At 35.4% G+C, this 24,028-nt stretch overlaps 1 protein-coding gene and 1 long non-coding RNA gene across 3 annotated transcripts; one reads left to right on the forward strand and one right to left on the reverse strand.

The window, feature by feature from the left end:
- Positions 1 to 6,831: 6,831 nt before the first annotated feature.
- LOC117131680 lies at positions 6,832 to 16,202 on the forward strand. The gene is made up of 2 exons (XR_004454853.1): positions 6,832 to 6,962; positions 7,051 to 16,202. It is a non-coding gene; the product is annotated as an uncharacterized LOC117131680 (long non-coding RNA).
- On the reverse strand, positions 14,996 to 24,025 carry LOC103868197 (protein indeterminate-domain 12). 2 transcript variants are annotated; one of them, XM_033283836.1, is made up of 4 exons: positions 21,643 to 24,025; positions 18,412 to 21,471; positions 17,679 to 18,078; positions 14,996 to 16,827 (listed from the first exon to the last, which is right to left on the reverse strand). In XM_033283836.1, exons 2-4 carry the CDS (start codon positions 18,602 to 18,604, stop codon positions 16,206 to 16,208), a joined length of 1,215 nt encoding a protein of 404 aa, XP_033139727.1. In that variant the 5' UTR covers positions 18,605 to 21,471; positions 21,643 to 24,025; the 3' UTR covers positions 14,996 to 16,205. The 2 variants fall into 2 exon arrangements, with proteins under 2 accessions (XP_033139727.1, XP_009144549.1); XM_009146301.3 differs by having other exon boundaries at positions 18,412 to 24,025.
- Positions 24,026 to 24,028: the final 3 nt, after the last annotated feature.

Below are 24,028 nucleotides of genomic sequence, written 5' to 3' on the forward strand. Positions count from 1 at the left end.
GGCTAAAAGTACTCTGGAGCCGAGTCAGCACCTCTAGCCGCTGAGCCGACTAAACTAGCTAAGCTTATTGGGCTAGGACCTGTTATTTGGCGGGCCTTGTGGAGGGATGTAATCCATCTCCTACAAACATTACCAACTCCAGCCATCAAGAATCCAACTACGGTGTCCTGTACACAAGAGACAAAGTAAGAGACGCTGGGACATAGCTTAAGGCAGATCAGTTGAAAGTAAGACAAGTTTCTTCTACTCCTTAGTTTTCTGATTCATGCGATGCATGCATCCATGGCATCATGTAGTCTATGTTTCTTTGAAGTTTAGTGGATTGCAAAAGGTTACTATTTCTTTGCTATTTAAGATCCAAAGTCTAACAGTAGTTTACCCACAACGAACCCGCATTAATAAAGATCACATTCTCTAAGATTCAAAACTTAAATACCACATGAAAGTCAACAACAGTTTCTAATGACTTTTCGTTAAAAAAAAAAACAAAAAAAAATTATAACCTCATCGGCGATCATTGCAATGAGGGCAGAGTTGCGAGCAGGGATCGAAGCTCTCCCAGCCATACTCACTCAAAACTACACACAAGGAAAAATCAATCCATCGAAGACAGTCAAATCAAAATCGGGTAATCAATTCCTGATCGGAGAAGCAAGCTCCAAGTTTTTTTCACTCGTGTTACCTTTGTTGATTCCTTCTTTGCTTTGATTGATGATTGATTCCAAAAAACTTGGATGGAAGCCAATAACCCAATTTAGCTGACTATATCCCTGTTCGTTTGGTTGCCGCAGGTTTCGGCGTCAGCGGCAGTGTCAATGATGACAGTTGTTGTTCGTTTCGCAGACGCTGCCGCTGATGCATATTATGTCGCGATCGCAGATTTATCGGCGTCAGCCGCAGGACGCGGCATTCGGATACGGCGTCAGACGTAGCTTTCTGTGTCAACGAAACGAACAAAAGTTGACGCAGAATGTTGTCGCTGCCGCTGCCGCCGGTACCTGCGGCAACCAAACGAACAGCCCTCATATTACCCTTACTACCTCCGATTGACCCTTCCCCGAGTTAGCCCAGTCAGCTTTCGCAGATACTGGGGATAAGTCCTTCGACATTATCTTAACCAAGAACCGCTTGGCGAACTCAAGACAACCCGTCTCCGTCTATCCGAAAAAAAAGCAAGTCCTGCCGCTCTCATAATAATTACTAGATTTTGATCCACGCGTCCGCACAGATAGAGCATGAGACGGCTCAGATATCCGTGCAATTTTAAGATATTCTGGTCCGAATCTTTATCCGGCGGATCCGGAATTTTATTATCCTTATCCGGATCCGGGGTTCTCAGATATCCAGGTATCGGATATCCTTCTAAAAATTGTAATATCCGGCGAATATCTAGATCCGGATTTGGATCCTTAAAATAAATAAAAAATAATAATAATATATATATAAAATATTAAAAATAATTTTAAAATAAAAATAATATAATATTTTTAATTATTTCTATGTATAATATTACAAAATTTACATAAACTTTATATAATAGTTAATAATAAAACTTAAGGATCCGGATATTCGGACTAAAAATTAAGATATCCGGATCCGGCTTTGACGGATCTAACATTTTTATTATCCGGATCCGGATACGGCCCCTCAGGATATCCGGATTTTCGGATCGGATCCGGATCGAATCCGGATCTCGGATAAAAGTTACAGGCCTACGCACGCGTGTATTTTTGAAAAAATATGATGCTATTTGTTTTTTATGTTACTATTTAGGGTTGGACAAAAAACTCGAATTCGAAAATTCAAACCGATAACAATCCGAATAAGTAGTATCAAATATGAACCGAAAATGATTAAATATCCGAATTATTAAAAATTGGGTAAATTTTGGTATTCGAAGAACTGAAACCTCATCCGATCCGAACCGAAGTATTTTGGGTATCCAAAATAGATTTATATACTTATATATATTAATTATTTCTAGATTTAATATATATTAAAACATCCAGAATATATATGATACTTTTAAGTTCGTTTAAATACTTGAAAATATATACAAATAATCAAACGTAAATATCAAAAATAGTTAAAATATACTCAAAACTCCAAAATTACTTAAATAATTATTAATTCTTTATCTAAATATTTAAACCAAACCAATTTAAATTGGTTATCCAAATCCGAACCGAATCTTCAAAGATCTGAACTGAACATGAAATCCGAAACATACCCGAAAATGAACCTGAACGCCCACCGCTAACCACTATTATATATCTTACCCATAAATTTATATGTTATCATATAATTAATCGTATTTTATACGTACCATCAAATAATTTTTTTTATAATTAATAATATTTATACATACCTTCATATAAATAATAAAATTTATTATATTTTTAAATTTCAATGTGAAATATAAAAACCATAATTTAAGTTAGTGTTTGAAATTGGGCTATTGTATTGTATTTTTCTTATATATATTGAAAATATTTTTATAATGGTTATTGGAAAATATGTTAGTAAAAATCAAATTTTCAATATATGTATATTTTTGAACTTTTGTTATAAATCAATTTTAAATTATTATTTTGATTTGAATATGTATATTAAGTAACATAAACCCATTATTTTTTTAATATAATGTAATAAACTTCTAATTTTTTAATAACATAAACCATTTACTTTTTTTTCTTAACTTACTGCTATCAATGTTTTCAAACATCACTATTATCTATTTTTTTAACTGTTATCTATGTTGTCAAACAAAAGTTTAAAGTACTTCTACTTTAATAAGATAGATTTTTTTTTCCAAACTTAATGTTATCCATGTTTCCAAAAAACATTATTTTTTTTTAACTGTTATCTATGTTGCCAAATAAAAGTTTAAAGTACTTCTACTCTGATAAGATATATTTCCTTTTTGAAGATCTGATAAGATATATTGCGCTTTTGTTGTGCAAAATTGTAATTAATGGCCAAGGTAACTAGCTGTTTGAGTGAACCAACTAAGTCTTATTTAGAACAGTAAAAAGACCGTCTTCTCTCTCAAGTCCCCTAGGGTTTTCAAAGTTCTGGCCGCCGCTCCTCGCCTCCGGTGGCTTCCATAGCACCGGAGGTGAATCTCTGTGTCTTATTTTCGATTTAGCATATCCGTGTCTTGCTCTTTTCTGCGTTTAAGATCTTTCTTGGTCCGGGGTGGGTGAGTTCTTGTGCTTGGAGGCGAGTGGAGGCGTGTTTGAGAGTTTATCCTTCGTGTGGTGGTGTTGATTCGTCCGTGCTCTGGTCAGTATTCGATCGTCATAGATCTGGTTGGTTTGCTGGCTACTGGATCTGCGTTTTCTTCCCCTCAGTGTCTGGTTACTTTTTGTGTTAGACTCTCTGTTCTCCATTTTAGTCAAGATTCTCTGTTTTGCCTTGCCTTTCTCATCCAACGGAGAGGTTGATTTCTCTGAATCCTTAATTGTCTCTTTGATTTCTCTGGTCTCTTCTCATCATCAGTGCGACTGTGGTGTTTTGACGAGTGCGTGAGCATACCAGGTTTAGCATCTTTACTGTGAAGAAGTTGGTTGGTGTTACCTCTCCTTGTGAAGGAGTCATCGCTACATTTGATTAATATAGTGTTAGTCGTTCCCGGTTTGTTTGATTGACCTCATAATCCCTCTGTGGCTTCTTATTGGATGTTTGAAGCAGTATAATGAGGTTGGGGTTTGATCCATTCGGATGAAGTTGTAGCTGTTGAGGGGTTTGTCCCAGGTGTTTTAGGTTCTTGACTCCGGGAGTCGAGGTTGGTGTGTGTGGTTGATGCTATTCGGCGTGGTTTTGTCTCTTCATCGTGAATAGGAAGTTCAGGTGAGTTTCGGCTCCGCTTTGGTCTATCGCCTACTTGTTCGCTTGGCTATCTTTGGTCTTTCATTAGACCTATGGTTATGAAGGCCTCGACTATTTTATCTCTGAGCTTTGAAGGATTGTAAGAAAGTCTTTAGTCGTAGAAATTTGTGTTAGTCTCGTAAGTTATGTTTAAGATGCCTATGTGTGGGCTTTAGTTTCCCTCCTATGGGACATGTTTCCGGGGATTTCATTGTGTTCCGCCGGCTTATGTATTACAAACTTGGATTTTAATATAAATCGATTGACGGAAAAAAAAAAAAACTAGCTGTTTGAGTAGAAATGGAATCATCTCCTCTCATGCCCCTATATCTCATAACACAATCTCAAAAGGACCCTTTTGTTCTTTTAATTTTATATGTCAAACGAAAAATCATAAAATTAAAATGAAAACATTAATATTTTTTATTTGATTTATACAATTTGATAAAAATATTTCAAAAATCCAAAAACGTTGTTTTCTATATTTTCGAAAAAATCATCAAAATATGATTAAAAACGATTTTAAAATATTTTTTTTTGAATTTGAAAAGTATAGAATTTAAATATTTACCCATGGGTTCACTAATCCATAGGGGGGGGGGGGGGGGTTAGGGTTTAGTTTTGATAACTGGGAAGGATTTGATTTGGGAGTTTAGATTTTGATTAAAAAAAGAATTATGAAATAGGGGTATAGGAGATTCTAGGAGCTCATAGGAGATTTGGCATTTTACATTTGGGGCACGCTAGAAGTTGGCTCGTTGGCTCGTAGAAATGTCATATGGCTTAAACCGTACCTGAGTAGTCTCAACCCATAGCGGATTTAACAATTATGGACCAGGCAGATCCTTCGGATGATGTAGAAATGTCATATTGGTTCATATATATTCATGCCCCTCCCATATATCTAAGCTGTTTTGGGGACCGAGTCACTCACTATTAATCATGTTTAAAATATAATAGATCAATTCTATGGTTTTAATGTCAATCCAGAATAAGTGTAACTTATAAAAAGTTTAATCATTGAATTTTTTTTCTTGTTTAAATGACATGTATTAGATTAAAAAAAAATTTAACTTTCAGAAAAAAAATAGATTATAGAAAGCTAGAGAACATTAACAAATATATTTTACAATATATTTTATCATTTGAATTATTTACTTATATTACATTTCCAAAAAAGCCAAAAATAATTTATAGGCATATACTAAATCAGTTGATATAGAACAAGAGTTTTTCTTAGGTTCATCCCTTAGGATGAATCAACCAATATAATTTAGTTATTTAAGATTAAACATCTTTTAAAAATAAAACAAAATAATACAATTTGTTAAATTATATTGTAATTTCAAAATAAGTAAAAAAAGTAATAATTAATAAAAAAAAGGATTTTTTTAAATATTATTAACACTGTCAGCAAAACACTAAACCCTAAATCTTAAACCCTAAACCTTTGGATAAAATCTGAATCCTTGGATAAATCCTTAACTCTAAATCATAAATATTAAACTGAATCTTAAAAACACTAAATCCTAAATTCTTAATCGTAAACCTTGAATCCTTGGGTAAATCATGAATCCTTTACGGTTTATGATTTAGTGTTTTGCTGATACCGTTAACAATAGTAAAAAAACTTTGTTTTGGTAATTGCTACTTATTTTTATCTATTCTAAAATTATAATATAATTTAACAAATTCTTATTATTATTATTTATTTTTAAATATGGATCTTAAATAATTAAATCATTTTGGTTGGTGAACCTGTAGGTTTTTTTACTTTTATAATTAAATCACTCTAGCTGATGAACCCAAGAAAAACTCATAGAATAAATGAAAGTTAAGGCGCTAAGAAAGTTGAACGATATCAAACGCCTTGTTTTTGTGTTGAATGATATCAATCAGACCTAGTTTTCTATGTTGGTAGGTTAAAGAGCTAAAGTGTGGACATTCATCACTTCTGAAGCAAATGAGTAACATGAATCACAAGTAATGTTGTTGCTGCTGTTGGCAATAGAGAATACTAAAAGCTGACATTGAGACATTGGGTGCTAAGGTAATAAGAGAATCGTCTTTCTACATAACAATCTTGAAAAATACATTTGTGAATCACAGACTTTTTATTTTTGGACAATGAATCACAGACACTCATGGCTTGTACAGTCTTGTCTTGTAACATTACAAGATTCTTAATAAGAAAATTGCTTTCTATTTATAGAATGTTTAATCATCCGTTTTTATCCAATTATAAAAAGGGAAGGTGAAATCATATTCACGTGACTTTTCTAATATCTCCTCACATTAGATACCGACAATCTCGGCGAGTTCTATGTTAGATCGACCAAACCAAACCACAACTTATGTTTCAGAAAGAAGAACAAAGAAACAGAGGAGAAAAGAAGATGCCAAACAAGTAAAACAAAAAAAAGCCGTCCATCTTTCTTTTCTTCTCGTACGTTTTAGTCAAAATGAGTTTGAGTAAGCTTCAACGCGTCATTGGAGCCGTCAAAGATCAGGCAAGAGTAGGTTTAGCCAAAGTCGGAGGTTGAAGCAGGTCTTTAACGAAACTAGAAATAACCATCGTCAAAGCAACAGGCAACATGACATGACGACAACCCATCGAATGAGAAATACGTACGTCAGAGAGATCATAAGCCTAACATCTTACTCACGCAACTGCGTAAGCGCTTGTGTGTTGATTCTTTCAAGACGTTTCAACCAAGACCAATACTGGTTTATTGCTCTCAAAACCTTGATTTTGATCTAGAGGTTGTTAACGCAAGGCGACCGAGCCTACGAGAAAGAGATCTTCTTCACGACCAGGCGTGGAACTAGGTTTTTTAACTTGTCTGACTTCAAAGACGCAAACCGGTCTGATTCGTGGGACTACTCTGCTTTTCTTAGGAAGTATGCTGTGTGTCTGGATGAACGGCTTGATTTTCGGATGCAAAGGAGAGGGAAGCACGGTGGTGATAATGATGATTCTAGTGAGGAAGATAGATGATCTTCGAGAGACCAATACCAAAACTCGGTCGAGAGCTCTCCTGGTGAAGTCTAAACCGGTCACAGTGATGAAAATAGAGAAAATCTTTACAAGGGTTCAACTTTTGCAAAAGCTTCTTGATCGGTTCTTGGCTTGTCATCCAACATGTAATACCTTAATTAACTACTTTCAGTTTCTTGCAGATTGTACAGGAAATCCAGGTTTCAATTTCCGGAGCAAGCGATTTATTCAACAATTATGCGATTACGGAAGAAAGACTTACAAGGATTTCTCAACATGGTGCAAGTAAATCCAGTCAGGCATGATCTTCATAGGACGGCTCAAATGATGCAGTTAGACGTAGATCCTCATAAGGCAGGTAGTATTGTCGGTTATCGAATCGTCTTTGTAATCTTTCTCATAATTGTAATATCTAAATAAATCCCCGACAAAAAAAAAACTACTTTCAGTTAACTTGCCTTTTACTTGCAAGTCAAGGCTCTTTTACCCCCACTCTCAACTTTCTTGATTAACAAATTAGGTTTCTAAGGTTTTTACCCTAATTTCAACTTTCTAGGCTTACAACTTCAAGAAGTAATGCGAAGAACAACAGGGTGGTGATTGTGGCTCTGACCCTATAGTAAAAGAGAGTTTTTAGATATATTACATCATAACATAGATCATGGGAGTGTTGATAGATCGATTCATGGAACTAGACATTCATGATTCCATCAAAGTCTATGAAATCTTCGGTAAAGTTTCTAAACAGTTGGATAAGTTAGATCCATTTTACGGGTGGTTATTAGTGTATATAGCTGGTTTAGGTTGGTTTAGTATAGAATCATACCGATGGTTAAGTCTCATTTAGCTTAAACCATTGTATATAAATTGAACCCAATGTACATTTTACAGGATTAAGAAATCATATTCACATTAATCAATATGGTATCAGAGCCATCAACGGCTTCTCCTTCTTCGATTAAAGATTCTTGAGCTCTTTTCATGGTGTATCGTCTCTATTGATGTCGCTTAGCTTCCAAAATTTTCGAATCTTAGCTGATTTCTTCGATCTTCTCGCTTCCATCATCAATTTCACTTTCTGATTCGTCATTTTCCTCGTTTCCTTCCTCTGATTCTCTCTGATTCTTGGTTATATCACGCTTCACACTTTTCTTGGGCTCCGTTCTCTTCTTCGATGGCGTCTTCGCAATCGATTCCAGGATTTCAAGATCATTATGAGAATCCATACTTCCTCCATAGCCACGATCATGCTGGTTTGGTCCTCGTCTCCGATCGTCTTTCTTCTGGTGCAGAGTTTCATTCATGGAGTCACTTAGTTCGAATGGCTTTGAATGTGCGCAACAAGCTCGGATTTATTGACAGTATGATTCCTAAACTGCCTGAGACTCATCGTGATGATGGATCTTGGTCAAGATGCAATGATATGGTTGCAACTTGGCTAATGAACTCGATTTCTAAAAAAAATTGTTCCAAGTTTTTTGTTTAAGTCCACTATTGAATCGATCTAGAAGAATTTGCTAGCTCGTTTCAAGCAAGATGATGCTCCTAGGGTGTATGAGATTGAGCAACACCTAGGTAGTATACAACAAGGATCGATGGATGTAACAACATACTACACTGAGTTGATTACGATATGGAAGGAGTACAAGAACTATGTGGAGATCCCAGTCTGCACTTGTGGTAAATGCGAGTGTAATGCTGCTCAATCTTGGAGTCTCTGCAGAAACGAAGTCGAGTTACAAAGTTAATAATAGGACTTAATGAGTCTTTTGAGTACATCTGGCGACAGATCTTAATGTTGAAACCTCTCCCGAATATTGAAGATGTGTTTAATCTCATTACTCAAGATGAGAGACAGAGAGTTGTGAAGCCATCTTTGAAGGTTGATAATGTGATCTTTCAGGCTTATGGACTATATGTTCCTTCTACTTTCACTGGATATATTGATAATCCGGTTCTTTCTGCTCAGTAGCAGAACAACTATCATTAGAAGCAACACCATGTGTGTACCTACTGTGGCCAGTTTGGACATATTGCTCAAAAATGTTTCAAACTTCACGGCTACCCTCCAGGACACCGGCTTCATGATAATTCTGTTTTGCAATAGGGCTCAGGTCAGGTGTCGACTACACAGAACAGTCATTACAGTAATCAATGTTCCATGCAGTCTCAGCCGCAACAGCCATATATGAAAAACAATACGATAGCTAATGTTGTCAGCTCCAATTCATGATCGGTTCTAGTTAACCTTGATCTTAGTATCATAAACGTGGATCAAGTTAATAATCTCATTCAAACTTCAATGTCAAGTTCATCCTTCTGCGTTTGTTATTCATGTTCATTGTGCTTCTATAACTGATGCTGGTTACATGTATCCTCAATCCTCAACTGGTATAATACATTGTCTTTCTACAAACTTAAGTTATGAACACCAAACTTTAACATTTCATCACCAATGCCTTTCCATGTTATACAACTTTCTTCCTAGTGGTTCTTGGATTCTTGACAATGGAGCCACTACCCATGTGTGTTCTGACTTGACATGGTTTAGTGTTCTCTCTATAGTGGTTGGTGTAATAATCTCACTACCAAATGGCGTTAGGGAAATCATTAGTCATATAAGAACTATTCATCTATGTCATACGATTGTTTTACATAATGTGTTGCATGTTCCTTCATTTCAGTTTAATCTCATTAGCATCAATACTTTGATTAAAGACACAAAATGTTCTGCTCACTTTTATCCTGAATGTTGCTTGCTTGAAGAGTCTATTAAGGGCTTGATGATTGGTAGAGGAACTCTTACGTGCAATCTCTATATTCTTGATACAGTCGTTGATCTTGCTACCATCAATCTTTGTGGAACCTTGCAAGGGGATGGACATCTTTGGCATCAACGCCTTGGACATCCATCATTGAACAAGTTACAACATATTCCTGGTATTTCATCTGTGTCTAAGTCTAGTTCTACTTCTATAGTTTAATGTCTTGTTTGTCTATTAGCGAAACAAAAGAGGTTACCATATGTGTCTCATAATCATCTTTCGGACAACCCATTTGATATTGTTCATCTTGATATATGGGGTCCATTTTTAATAGAGTCAATTGAGGGTTATAAATATTTTTTAACAGTTGTTGATGATTGTACCCGTGTGACATGGATATATCTTTTACGAAATAAAAGTGATGTTTCAACAGTATTTCCATTGTTTCTTACTCATGTTAAAACTCAATATAACTTATCTATTAAGTGTATCCGATTTGACAGCGCTCCTGAATTAGCATTTTCTCATATGATTGAAGAACATAGCATAGTTCACCAATTTTCTTATGCTTATACTCCACAACATAATTTTGTTGTGGAACGCAAACATCAACATTTGATCAATGTTGCTAGAGCTCTTATGTTTCAGTCAAATATCCATATCTCATATTGGTCTGATTGTGTATATGCTGTTGTGTTTCTCATAAACAGAACACCATTTTACTTCTAAAGAACAAATCTCCCTATGAACTGCTCATAAACAAAGCTCATGTTTACTCTTTTCTTCGAACATTTGATTGTTTGTGATATGTGTCTACTCTTGATAAGGATATGAACAAATTTACTCGTGTTGAATCTTGTGTTTTCATTGGTTTTCCATCGGGTGTAAAAGGGTATAAAGTCTTGAGTATAGAAACTAATATCATCTCGGTTACTCGAAATCCTATTTTTCATGAACATGTTTTCCCTTTTAAAGATTTACATCATTCGCATTCACCTGATGTCATGTTTCCTAGTACTATATTGCCTACATCTACACATGTATCTCTTGATTCATTTAGTGAGGTTCATATTCATGCATCTTTTGCTCATGTTCATGATAGTTCATCACATGCATCGTCTTATAATGCCACCACGAATAAGACTGTTGCACGAACTACATAACATGCTCGCTTACTCTGTGCCCGGCCACAACGCACATCTAAGGTTCCATGTTATCTCTCTGACTATCACTGTTCTTTTATTCATAAAACAGAACCTCTTACTTCCACTTATACTCCTTTATATCCCTTATCCTCTATTGATACTTGTTCCAACCGTCAACCTCTTTTTCAATCCTATATTTTATCATATTCCCTTGAAAGAGAACCTAAAACTTTCAAAGAGGCCATGGCATCACCTCAGTTTAGGAAAATGATGGCAGATGAGTTGCATGTAATGGAGGATAATGAGACCTTCACAGTTGTTTCCTTACCACCTAGAAAGAACATTATGGGCTGTAAGTGGATTCACACGATTACATATCTTGCTGATGGTACGGTGGAACGTCCAAAGTCACGCCTCGATTCTAAAGGTTTCACACAATAAGAAGAAGTTGATTTCACTGACACCTTCTCTCATGTTGCTAAGCTTGCTAGTGTTAAAATATTACTTGCTTTAGTTGTGATAAAAGGTTGGTCTCTTTCTCAGATGGACGTATCCAATGCGTTTTTTCATAGTGAGCTGGATGAAGAAATACACATGACACTTCCTCAAGGATACACTTCAGCTTCATGTGTTATTCTTTCTAATCATGTATGGCGCTTGCACAAGTCAATTTATGGAGTCAAGCCTCCCGTCAGTGGTACCATTGCTTGTCTGATGAGTAGATACAATTTGGTTTCTCACAATCTCCTTTGGATAACAACCTCTTTGTGAAGAAGACTGGTTCAACCTTCACTGCAATCCTCATCTATGTCGATGATATAATGATTGTGAGTAATTGCAATGCAGAAGTTCTATCTCTCAAAGCAGCTCTGCATTCAAGCTTCAATATCAATGATTTGGGTGAATTGAGATTCTTCTTTGGCCTTGAAATAGCTCGCTCTGCTGCTGTCATCTCTGTATCTCAATGTCAGTATGCATTGAATCTTCTTGAAGATGCATGACGTCTTGCTTGTAAATCAAGTTTAGTGCCAATGGATCCGATTGTTAAGCTTCGTCGTGATTCTGGTACTCTACTTGATGATCCCAGCCCTTATCGTACACTCATTGGTCGTCCGCTTTATCTTACGATCACACGTCCTGACATTACCTATGCAGTGCATGCTCGGAGCCAATTCATGCCAGCACCAACGGATATTCATTTGCAAGCTGCTTATCGAGTGTTGAAGTATATTAAGAACAATCCAGGCCAGGGATTGTTCTACTCTGCAAAGTCTGAAGTGTGCCTCAATGCGTTTGCTGACTCTGATTGGGCTACTTGTCGAGACAATCGACGCTCGATTACATGATATTGTGTTTACCTTGGGAACTTGCTGATTACCTGGAAGTCCAAGAAACAAGATGTGGTCAGTAGAAGCAGCACTAAGGCTGAATATATGAGCATGGCACAAGCGACTCGTGAGCTTCTCTGGCTTCAACAACTTTTCACATGTCTTCATCTCAAAGTCTCCACTGGTGCAAAACTGTTTTGTGACAACAAATCATCTATGTATATTGCTACAAACCCTGTCTTCCATGAGAGGACAAAACATGTAGAGATTGATTGTCATAAAGTTAGAGATCAAGTGAAGAATGGATTCTTGAAGCTGATGCATGTTGCGAGTGCTAATTAACATGTTGATATACTGACGAAACCGCTACATCTCGGACCTTTCAACTCTATCCTTGGTCGCATGTCAACTTCAAGTCTTTTTACTCCACAAACATGCTTCATTTCAAAGACTTGAGAGGGGGGGGGAGTGTATTAGTGTATATAGCCGGTTTAGGTTGGTTTATTAGAGAATTATACCAATGGTCAAGTCTCATTTAGCTTAAACCATTGTATATATATTAAATCCAATGTACATTTTACAGAATTAAGAATTCATATTCACATTAATCAATACTGGTGTAAGAAATTGGGAGTTTCAAGATTTTTAGAGTATCTAGAATTAGAGAAGGTCACAAGGAAGAAACTTGATCTCATGGATGGGTTTATAAGAGAAAAACCTGCTTTAGCTGCACAAACACAAAGGTCATCATCAAAAAAGTCTTACAAATATAAGGAGGAAGAGGAGGAGGAGACAGAAACAGAGGAGATCAACGATAGTCGAGAAGATTTAAACTGAGACAAATAAAAAATTTCAAGAAGTGGTGACTAAACAAGATCAAGAAGGCGATTTGCTGGATGAAGCGGGTGAAACGGTAGGAACGGTTGCCGGTAATAGCTTGGTGTTAGCGTTGTTTGATAGAGCGGTTGAAACTGAAACTGCGTCTGAACAACCGGGGTGGGAAGCGTTTGATGATGATCGGCGGATTGAGAGACGGTTGTGGTGAAATCGGCTACGAGATTGTCGGGACAAAAGAGTGAGCTTGGAGGAGGATTTGATCCTTTTTTGCTTGATGGAATGTATCAGCACGGTGCGGTTAAATCGTCTACGGCTTATGGAGGTAGTGGAAATGCGAGTAGCGTTGCATGTGGTTCTGTAGAAAGACCACCGGGTAAAAAAATTAAATAAAAATATTTAAATTCTGTTTTAGGAGATAAAATTAGTTTTTATTTAAATTGAATTTCACTAAACATTATCCGATTCCGATTTTTAATGTTTGAAGTCGTCTAAAAATCTATTTTTTCTAACTAATAAAATTTATCAAGAAACTCAAATATAAGAATATTCAAAAATCTAATTATGGTTGAAATATGTAAACTACCAAAAATTATTCAAAATAACAGAAAATAGAAAATAGAAAAATCTCTAAACTACTCTAAACCTTAACATATGTAAGAAAGTTAATAGATTTAACTAATTTTAGATATTTTTGTATTATGTTATACATGAATCCAAAATACCTATTTCGTTGGTTTTTCTATAACGGTTTTGATCAAATTTCAGTATTTTGGTTTGGGTTCAGTTTGGATTTTAGGTTTGGTTAAAAACGCCTAGACCTAACACTTACAATATATTTTCGATTAAGTTTGGTTAATCCGAATTATAATCTGTTGTTGTTGCAATATGGTTATGTGGCCTTAATCTTAGCACTACCGGCGCCGACACCAACGGAGACAAAACCGGAAGAATAAGTCCGTGGACCCATTTGCGGCGTCACTAGAGGTGGCTCCACCACCGTACATGCAAGTGCAAATGAACGATATGGAGAATAAACAGGGATTATTGATGGAAGAACAAATAATGGGATCAATACAACATAAATGGAAGAAAATGTCACATGAACTTCATGCAAACCCAACAACAACATTTTCAAGTCCAATACTCCATGGGACATTGCTCTTACACACCTCGCTACTGTAACATAAAATAAAAAGGCCATTGAAGATGAGGAGCTTTCTCTTGTCTGAGGTAAATTGTAACTCGTCAAGATATGCCAACAAGGTGTTAATGATATCGCCTAGCTTTTACCTAGCTATATTAAAAGTTCGAGTGGTGAGTTTGTATCTATTAATTACCCTAATTTACTATAATATTCGAGCTATTTAATTAGCCCTTTTTACTGTATATATATAGTTCATATAGTAATTTAAGACTAAGATATATTACATGAATATCTGATCATTACATGCTACAATTATCTGACTCCAGAAATGGACAGTCAATAACCTTTGGTTGGATAAAGAATCCGAGGTCGTGGACAAGGATAAATTTTCAGAATGGGATATATATTTGAGTTCAGTTTCAAAAAAAAAGATATATATTTGAGTAGTGCAAATGGTTTGTATTATGAGGATAAGGAGTGCATGCATGTCACTATGTAAAAGATCATGAACAGCCAACCCAAAGAACAGTCTAGAGCTATGGTCCTATGGATTTATACGTGTGTTGAGATATATATAAGCCCAAAGCTCCAAAGCAAAGGAAAGGGAATCGTGTATAAGCATTATGAATTATTTGTACCTAGTATTAATTTTACATCACCTACAAATTTCAATCACAAGCAATGGAAAAGAAGTTGGTATATAATGGGGACTATAAGAGCTCGTAAAAACAATAAGGAACTTATATTTTTTTTTGGTGTAAATGTTAAGATAAAGGAAATTATATTGATCCTATTAACAATGTTCTTTAATGTTTCTTTTGACTTTTAGTGGTCGCATTTTCTCTTTATTTTTTGGCTTAAAGTGTTCGCAACTTCGCATGTTCATGCATGCGTGTCCTCGTCTACAAACACTTTGACCTTCATTTTTAATCTCTTTAAATCTTTTCCACGTTATATTATTCCTCGTAGTTTTCTGCATCTTTTTAAATTGATTCCTTATCACCCTCCTCTTTATGTGTTTCTGGTTCCTTTTGATTTTATATTCCTTTTTTACTAGTTTTTTAAAATAAATTTCTGTTTTCATACCAATTTTCTTTTTTTTGAATTTACATGTTAATATTACATGTTAATATATTACAAGATTTTGTATATTTTTTTCATAGGAATAACCTTTCAGTGATGTGTGATTATCCGTCGTTATTAAATAGAGAATATAGTTTCGTCGATTTGGTTCACTATCTGATTAGTAAACTAGCGACCATCATCGCAGTATGCTATACATACAATACTCTTGTGTTGCTTATGTTTTTTTTTTCTTTCTGAACTATTGCTTTGAGTTTCATTTGCTAAAGTTATCTTTGTAAGATAAATGACCATCAATAAATAAGATACGACTTATTAATTAGTGTGATTACGATAGAAATCCGTTAACAGTGATCAGAAAAACATATGCGCTTATTTGTGTACTACCACTAACCATAAAAAAGGGGAAATTGGTTTTCTAGAGAGAAGGAAGAGAGAGATAGGAAGAGAGAATTGGAGAGAAATTGTGTTTTTGGTTATTTAACAAATTTGGGTTTTTTTGTAGTTATAGGGGCAAATTTCCCAAAACATATTTTGTGGTATATTGCAAAACATATAATATGCTGTCTATCACTATGTTATATATATCTTCAATAATTGCATATAATATGATGTCTATCGCAATCAAAGAAACTAGCTTTGAGATGACACATTCGTCAATCCCTAGAGGTGCAGTTTGTGGGTCCGCCACTGATCCTATTATTTTTGATGTTGTGATCTCGCTATACATATTTCCTTTTTTAACTCAAAGATGTAATTTGTATGTAAAACTTAATTAAAAGGACACTAATTCTTTTAACCGACGTTTTTATTTTTAGAAAGGGAATTCTTTATTTTGACAAGAAAATCTAACGTTAAAATTGAGGAATTTGTAAGCTGTAACAATTAGAAAATTAAAAGAAATAAACAAACCCTAGAAAAGTAACCAGAAAGAAATGCTCATATGCTCTTTGTCTTTGTGTTTATGTTCCCGATGGTAATTAATTTCATTAAAGAGCAACAAAACAATGGAAGTAGGTTCCAGTGTAACCCTTTTTACATATTATGGGGCCCAGTGAATCCCAGATCGTAAGCCTTCTGAAACGACGAGGACGACTCGTGATCATGAGATTCGGTAAGGTACGTTGACATAGGAAGCGACACTCCACCTGCGTACTCTAGCAGATCTCCGGGTGTGACGCTAACGTGCACTCCATGACCCGTGAGTCCAAGAAAGTCTCTGGTCAAATGGTCAGCTTTCTGCCACGTTGAAGTCAAACCGTCAACAACAAGCTGGTCGTACTCAGACGAAGACGAGGACGTCATCATAACTCGGTCAGCACCAAGAAACTCGTTAACCGTCGTCAAAGGTCGGTGATGACCAACTGACCGAGTTTGTCCTCCGCCGCCGAAAGGACCGGAGCTGAGAGCGGTCGCTTTTTGGAGGAGAGCTGTCGCGGAAAGAGCTGCCGCGGTGGAGGGATGTGGTGCAGGGTTCACGTAAGGAGGTGGTGACGTGAAGAGCAAGGAAGAAGAGGAAGACTTGTTGAGCATAAAGTGACGATCTTGGAAACTAGGGCTTAGGTTTGTGAGATTGGTGGAAGGAGTTGAGATGATTCTTGCACTTTCTTCTGCTAATGCATCACAGAACGCTCTATGCGTTATGAAACTGTCTTTCCTGTTTATAGAAAAATATCCACCCAAAACAAATTAGATATGGAATATGTATGAACGAGACTTGCATATATATAATCGATGATGATGACGATGAAAGTGCAACAAGTGAAATAATTTAAGGTGGAACAGAGTTGGAGAAGTTTCAAGATAAAAGCTTTCGAAGCCTCAGTGTAATAATGGACCTATGCAAGGTAGATATAACAAGTCAAATTATAGATTGATAAAAACAATTCAGGATTCTTTTTCAGTATCATGATGAATAAGAAGATTCACATGCAGGCTTTTTATTATCTCCTTTAATAATGCAACACATAATACATATACAAAAAGAAACTAAAAAGTCATTTTCAATTGAACTATACTTATATACACACTCAGTAACTCTAATTTAAGAACCGTGAAATTGATTTATGTCTATCTCAGTACATGAAGTTTGGTTACAAATAACATTTCTCTACACTATATATTTTTCAATGTGTATATTCATGTTTTCTTCGGTGTATAAGCGATAATGATTTATGCCACTGCATTTAATTTGCACTCAAACTATATTCCATGGACAGAACGCTAGCAGTTTTGTCAAATATATAACCAAAAGGAAGCAGCTGAAATTAGTCACAGGAAAGCATTAAATTGACATATGCAAATACAACTACAATAGATTTCAAGAATATTTATATAGATTCACATATAACATGTGGACTGCCAAATCTCTCTAAGTAAAGAAAATAATCTAAATTTCTCACAGAAAACATCAGTAAGAATATCAAGAAATCAATATTAACAAGGAAGAAAGAAAGATCTTCATATAAGAACAGCATACATAAATAAGAATTAAAATAAAAAGCGTACCTCGAGAAAAGAGTGCCACAGTCACATCTATACTCTCTTGTACCACAGACCTTAGTATGAGCTTTCCAGTCAGATTGAACAGCATAGAACTTTGAACACTTCTCACATTTCCATTTCTTCTCTCCATGTTTCCTGCAAAAGTGTTTCTTGATCCCCGTGAGATCACCAAGCGCCCTAGATGGGTGATGATGAACACAGTTTGTATCTGGGCACACATAGACTTTCTTCTTTTGTTGTTCTTTGGTGTTTTTCTGCTTCAGTTTCCATGGAAGATTGTGACCTCTCCTATGAAGCTGTAGATTCTGATCTCTTTGAAACCCTTTGTTGCATATCTCACAAACGAATCTGTTTGTTGCAAGAAGTGTCTTTGGTGATAATGCAACTACCTCTGCATCTGGATCTGCCACATAAACCAGTTTCACATGAGAAAAAGAAAACACAAAGTAAGTCTCCGTAAAGAGATTACTTTCAGAGAAACCCTAATTGTAAAAAATAAAGTTCCCAGATTCTACTTGTAATAAAATAACAAATATGAATAAAGTCATCATATTCTATTAGCTAACCTAGTAATTGAACACCCATATGAAAAAAAAATCAAATGAAATACAAAACATATGAAAAAGGTTCCAAGATTCTACCAAGAATCAATGCCCAGATGAAAAAAACTACCAGATTCAACATTTATTCAAAGCCCAATTGAAATGGTTAAAGCCATATATCATATTTGTATTACCAGGATTTCCAGGAACGCCTCTTCTTTTCTTAGTCTTCTGAGTCTCTGTGTGTGTACATAGACGACTAGAGATGACATTGTTCAAGCCATTAAAATCTTGGATGGCACTGACAGTATTACCAGAAGAAGCACTTGCTTCAGCAGACAAAGAGCTTGGTCTATAGGACCAGTTGCGAGATGAAAACATATCCATAGCTATATGAAGAAGAAAACTCCAACTAGAGAAAAAACAAAGGTGAAAGGAAACTATCCAAACTTTGGTTTCTTGTGATCTCTTAAAACAAGTACCTAAAGAGTAAGAAGTCTACACAGAAAGACAGCATTCTTTGGCTATATATGTAAAAAACAAAAATCAATAATATTTAATTTGTTTTTTTTAAATTTCTTGGGTGTATATAATACACACATTTGTATGTACATATTTCAAAAGAAAGAGGACGACCATGATGGATTATTATTCTCCAAAGTCACTATCAATATAATGTACAATACATATATGTGTGTGCTTACAATAAATGCAAAGACTGTTTTGATTCCATTTTTGTACTAGTTTTTCTAGGTGCAGATAAGTATAACAGAGGAGAGATAGTGTGTTTGAAAGTGAGACTTTGACTTAGTGTCAAATACTCTTAGGAGTTTTAAGTCTGAACCATATATTTTTCAAATATTATCGCCTGTTTAAAAAAAATTATGTTGTTTTGGAAACTCTACAGCATGTCAGTGAAGAGTGATGATTACAGGACCAGTTTATCAGCATTTACTTGAAATTGGCTACTAAAAAGAAGAGTAGACCACAGAAAGAAAAGAAAGCAAGTTAATCAATTGGTCCAAAATAATGAGAAATATTGTGAGATAAGACTTAGCAGGCCTAATTGCCTTAAATAGAAGTAATAATTACTTATATACCAAAAACAAAGAATGCTTTTTGTTTATCAGGAAAGTATAAAGGAAACGCTTTTGTTGTATTTAATTTGTAAGAGAATCTAAACACACAATTACTTAGCCAAAGAAAAAACATTTTTCTTATGAAGAAGAACTACATTTAATCATAGAAACATTGAGCAACACACTAAATATTACTTTTTATTCAGTCCAATATAGGAAAATATATTTTCTCTAAGAAGATAGGTAACTTTTGTATATATGAATTGAAAATTCAAGCTCAGTGGAGTACTGGATCTCAGCTTCTTTTACATATGCAATGCATCGTGCCAGACTGCCAGTGAGAAAAAATCGAACATGTTGATATTTTTCTCCAATAGACTGTTTGAACTATCATCAGTAGTTAAGAAATCTAACTTTGTTCAAAGGCTGTCAATTAATAGTAGTTGCGTATTATAGATGTTCCAAGATTATTTTATTCTCACTTCAAAAATTCGATTTATCACCGAGAATAAAAAAGTATACATGTTAAATGTACTATAACTTTTTGAATTATTCTTTAAAAAAACTTTGGGGATTTTAATTCCATCTTTTCATGTATAATGCTATTTTATCTTTACTTTTTTTTTTTTACTTTATGTTTGGTGTTTACTGTTTATTATGAATTTGATGTTATTTTCTACGAAGGTTGCTGGAACTTTATCTTATTTTTCCTCCTAGACAATTTCTCTCATATAATACCCAAATTTCTTGAAAAGGCATACTGATTCGAGTGAAACTTATCATAAGCTATGCAATAAATCAAAACAAGTAGTGAAAGCTAGGAAAAAAGGAACAAGTGATTTAATGGATTCTTATTATTATATAAATTTTCTTTTCATTTTCAATTTTCCATATACATGCGTCTCTATCTAAAACAATCAAATAACTTAAGATATTATCAGTTATCGTATTTATTTCCAAATCAAACAATTTATATAAAAAAACTTATTTCACCTAAAGTTTACGAATTATGGGTTAATTTTGTCTATTTCTCAGCTTAAAGTTCAAACTTGGAACACAAAAATTCAACATCGTCCATTCATCATAGCCAAATTTTAGTTTAAATCACTCACCAAGATACAATTGTAGAGAAAGGAAAGAACACTCACAAAAGATATACTACTAATTAAGCAACAAATGCTCTAAAATCATTTTGGCTTTGAATATCAAAATAGAATATTTACTTTGTTGAATTTTTTTCTGTGTCTTCCTATGATATTTATTCTTGTGTATGACTTTGTGTTATCTTCCTTTTTCAGTTTACCCTTTATAGATTTTTAATTAATATTCTCATTTTTTTGTTCACAATATTCTCATATATCCTTTGAAAAGTCTTCATGCCCAAAAACAAAAGACTTACACCACCAACAAGACATTTTCCACACTTACATGATACATCCACTCTTTAACTTTTTTTTTTCTATAAAGAATATTCCACACCAAAAGTCTCTTAAGTCTACTTTGCCCCTAGACGTATCTTATTGTTCATAAGATTCATGATAACCCATGTCTATTTTAGTAAACCGATGGGTACCTTGTAAGATTTTCAATAGAATCCCTTTAGGTCGAAAACATGTGAGCGATGACCATCATGAGACACGAATGTGACTAAACCCATGCAGAACCGAATTTTTATTTTTTATTTTTAAAAGGCTTTTGAATTGTGAAATTCTGTTATATGTGCTGCCTAGTGCCTATATGTAGGAAATAAACAAATAAATATACATGACTATTAACAATCTTGTAACGGTTGACAAAAAAAAAAACATTCTTGTAACGAATTAAGGGGATGAGAAGAAATAACATTATATCGAAGTTTAAGATGATTTTTTATAAAATAAAAGTATGCATAAAACATACTTGTTTACCCTTTCTGGTAAGGATACATAGACCCGGAGAGGGTCTAACCGGGTGACCATTTTGAGTGTGGCAGCACTCTGCTCGTAAGCAGACGCGTTGTTCGATTAGTCTGGTCATCTCTTCATAAGCTGCAGCTTTGTCGTTCCTAAGGAAATGGACTCGAGCCAAACCTTGGTGCGCACGTGTGTGCCTCACTTTCAAAGCATTTATGTAACAATCCGCAGCTATGTCTAGTTTCTCACAATCCACTTACACACTCCCAAGATTGTTTAGAGCCTAGACACAAAACAAACAATATAAAACTACTCTGAATCCATACTAAATGCAGGGCCGGTCCTGAAAAAAATTGGCCTATAGAATTTTTCTTATAAACTGTATTAAACTACTTTTTAGTCTCTAAAATCTCAGGACCGAGCCCTATGACGACGAGAGGTGAAAGAGGCGTACCTGACCTTTACGCGAGGAACACTTAAGAGCGTCTTCAAGAAGAGACACAACAGTGGAAGAACTCGAGGCTAGACTCTGCTAAGGCATAAGCTTGGAGGAAGTAAGCTTCAAATGATCTCTTTATTGTAATGGATTTTTTAGCAACCCACATTATTTCAATCACACGAATGTATAAGATATCTTGATTTTAAAACATTTAATTTAAACTCTTGACTTTTGAAAATTTGATTGAAAATATATCAGATTTTTTATATGTTAGTTTAGTTATACCAATATCCTTTAATATTTCTACATTATATCAAAGGAGAAAAAATGTTTGGAAACATAGAGTTCATGTTTGAATATGTGGGTTTGGGTTCTTCGGATCCTAAACGTTTGACATAACTAAATGTTTTAAAATTTATAGTTTAAGTTAGGATTGCTTCCTTTTGGTTTCGGATTGGTTCGGACTCATAATTTCAAATATCTGTAAAATAAATTTAATTTTTGAATACATAACAGGTTGAGATTGGTTTGGATATTAGAATCCAAAAAAAAAACACGAAGTACCCAAACACACAAAAAAGACTTGAAACACAATATATCCGAAATCCAAAAAAAAAATGCTTGAAAAGTATTCATATACTCAAAAGATTCAAAATTTTACCCGTAAACCTAATCCATAGAACCGAAAACACCCAAAATATATTTTTTTTAAATTAAAATTTTACCCAGAATTCCAAACTATAACCGAAAACCCAAACCAGAAACTTAAAAGCATCTATAACGCGAAAAACATATATGAAATATCCAAACATACCTAATATACACAAATCATTCCAAGTACTTTTGGTACTCGATCGAGTCTCGGATAAGATCCAAACTGTAGCAGAGATTTGCCGGTCCAAAAAGATATTGAATAGGTAATTTGATCAGGACTCAGACCCGAACTGCACCTATATTTTCGGGTTGGTTTCAATTTTAGTTTTTCAGATCCGAAAAATTGTCGAAGCGTATAAAAAAGTTAAATAAATATGTACAGATAAAACCTGAAATAATAACGTATAACAACCACAAAACATTAATTCATATAAAACTTTTATATAATAAAAAATCCGTGCTGGTTAAAATCTAATCTTAATTAAGTGTTACCTAAACATAATCTATTTTTAATTAGTACAAACTTAAAATTAGTAACATTTTAAATTGTCATCCCAGAAGTGTAGAAACCATCCTTGTCATGGTTTATGCGTATTCTCCGGTCACCACATGTCACCTCCTACTGAACCAGAATACTTGGTCTTCACGCACCGCTTTACTAAGAAAATCCAAAAACGAAGAATCCAAAGCAAACCATCACTCATTCAACTTCCAAGGATTTGAACTTTCACGCGTGTTCCTTCCCTTTTGTTGTAAAGATTTGACACCCATAATGTATCAGTGAAAACGTTCGCCTCTCCGGTGGTGGGCTTCGGCCGTCACTGCCGTGAGAGGGCTCCCTCTCTGTGTCTCCTCTCCTCCACCCTTCGCTGTGTCTCCTTTCCGGATCTCGAAATCTAAGCTAGCGTTGTGAGAGTGGAGCTTTCAAGGCGGTTGTGTGTTTGCTCGGTGGTGGGGAGGTTTGGCCGGGGCTCTAGCTTCATGTGGTAGATCTGAGGGGTCGGATTAAGCGCGTGGACCCCAAGCTCTCCCTGGTTCTCTCATCCTCTCCCACGGCAGTGGAGTGCTCTCCGGTGAAGAGGCGTGGCGGTTAGGGCTTCGTTTCGGGGTGGCTTGACGCGTAAGGGCTGGTCTCTCTGGATCTGGAACTCCGGTTGACTAACTATCAGTTTGTTTGCCTGCTATGAGGACGGCAGGCTCTGCTGAGAAGGAGGAAAGCTGGAGGCGGTGGAGGCGAGTGGTTTGCGGGGTGCGGTCTAGACCAATTCAAGCGGCTGCTCCGTACTGGCGATACCTTCCAGCTTCGGTGGTTTCCTTTTCCCTTTTGTGCTCTCTGTTTTCTTTTCAGGTTCTCTCCAAAGACGAGTCTCTCTGTTGTGTCCGGTGATATCTATCACCCTATGCTTTGCTGGTTTCCTTACTGACGGAAGTGCTTCATCTCTCGGCTTGTTCGGCTCCGATGCTCCGGCTTTAGGCGATGAATCGCGGTCGACGTGGCGCCTCTTCGGAGGAAGGTTCCGGCGGATTCAATTCGGTGGCGGCCGTCATCTCTTTTGCTCTTCTCGCGGTATTTTAGGGTTTCGTGGTCTGTTCCGGTTTTGGTAAACCGTTTGTTGCGTTGGGTTGGTTCTATTTTTCTTTTTAGCTTTTATTTTTTTTTTTTTTTTTTTTTTTTTAGCTTTCTTAATTTCCAGCTGTTGTATGTTTTAAAAAAATCCAAAAAAAAAAAAAAATTAAAAAAAAAAAA

Source organism: Brassica rapa, chromosome A02 (genome assembly GCF_000309985.2).
Source record: "Brassica rapa cultivar Chiifu-401-42 chromosome A02, CAAS_Brap_v3.01, whole genome shotgun sequence".
NCBI classification, from domain to species: domain Eukaryota; kingdom Viridiplantae; phylum Streptophyta; class Magnoliopsida; order Brassicales; family Brassicaceae; genus Brassica; species Brassica rapa.

What these genes read in the sequence shown, in the direction of transcription:
- LOC103868197 (XM_033283836.1), bottom strand. Translation starts at nt 18,604, where the DNA reads ATGGATATGTTTTCATCTCGCAACTGGTCCTATAGACCAAGCTCTTTG. An exon ending in AGGCGTTCCTGGAAATCCTG is followed by an intron (nt 18,079 to 18,411) that starts GTAATACAAATA and finishes TTTATGTGGCAG; the next exon opens with ATCCAGATGCAGAGGTAGTT. An exon ending in TGTGGCACTCTTTTCTCGAG is followed by an intron (nt 16,828 to 17,678) that starts GTACGCTTTTTA and finishes TTCTATAAACAG; the next exon opens with GAAAGACAGTTTCATAACGC.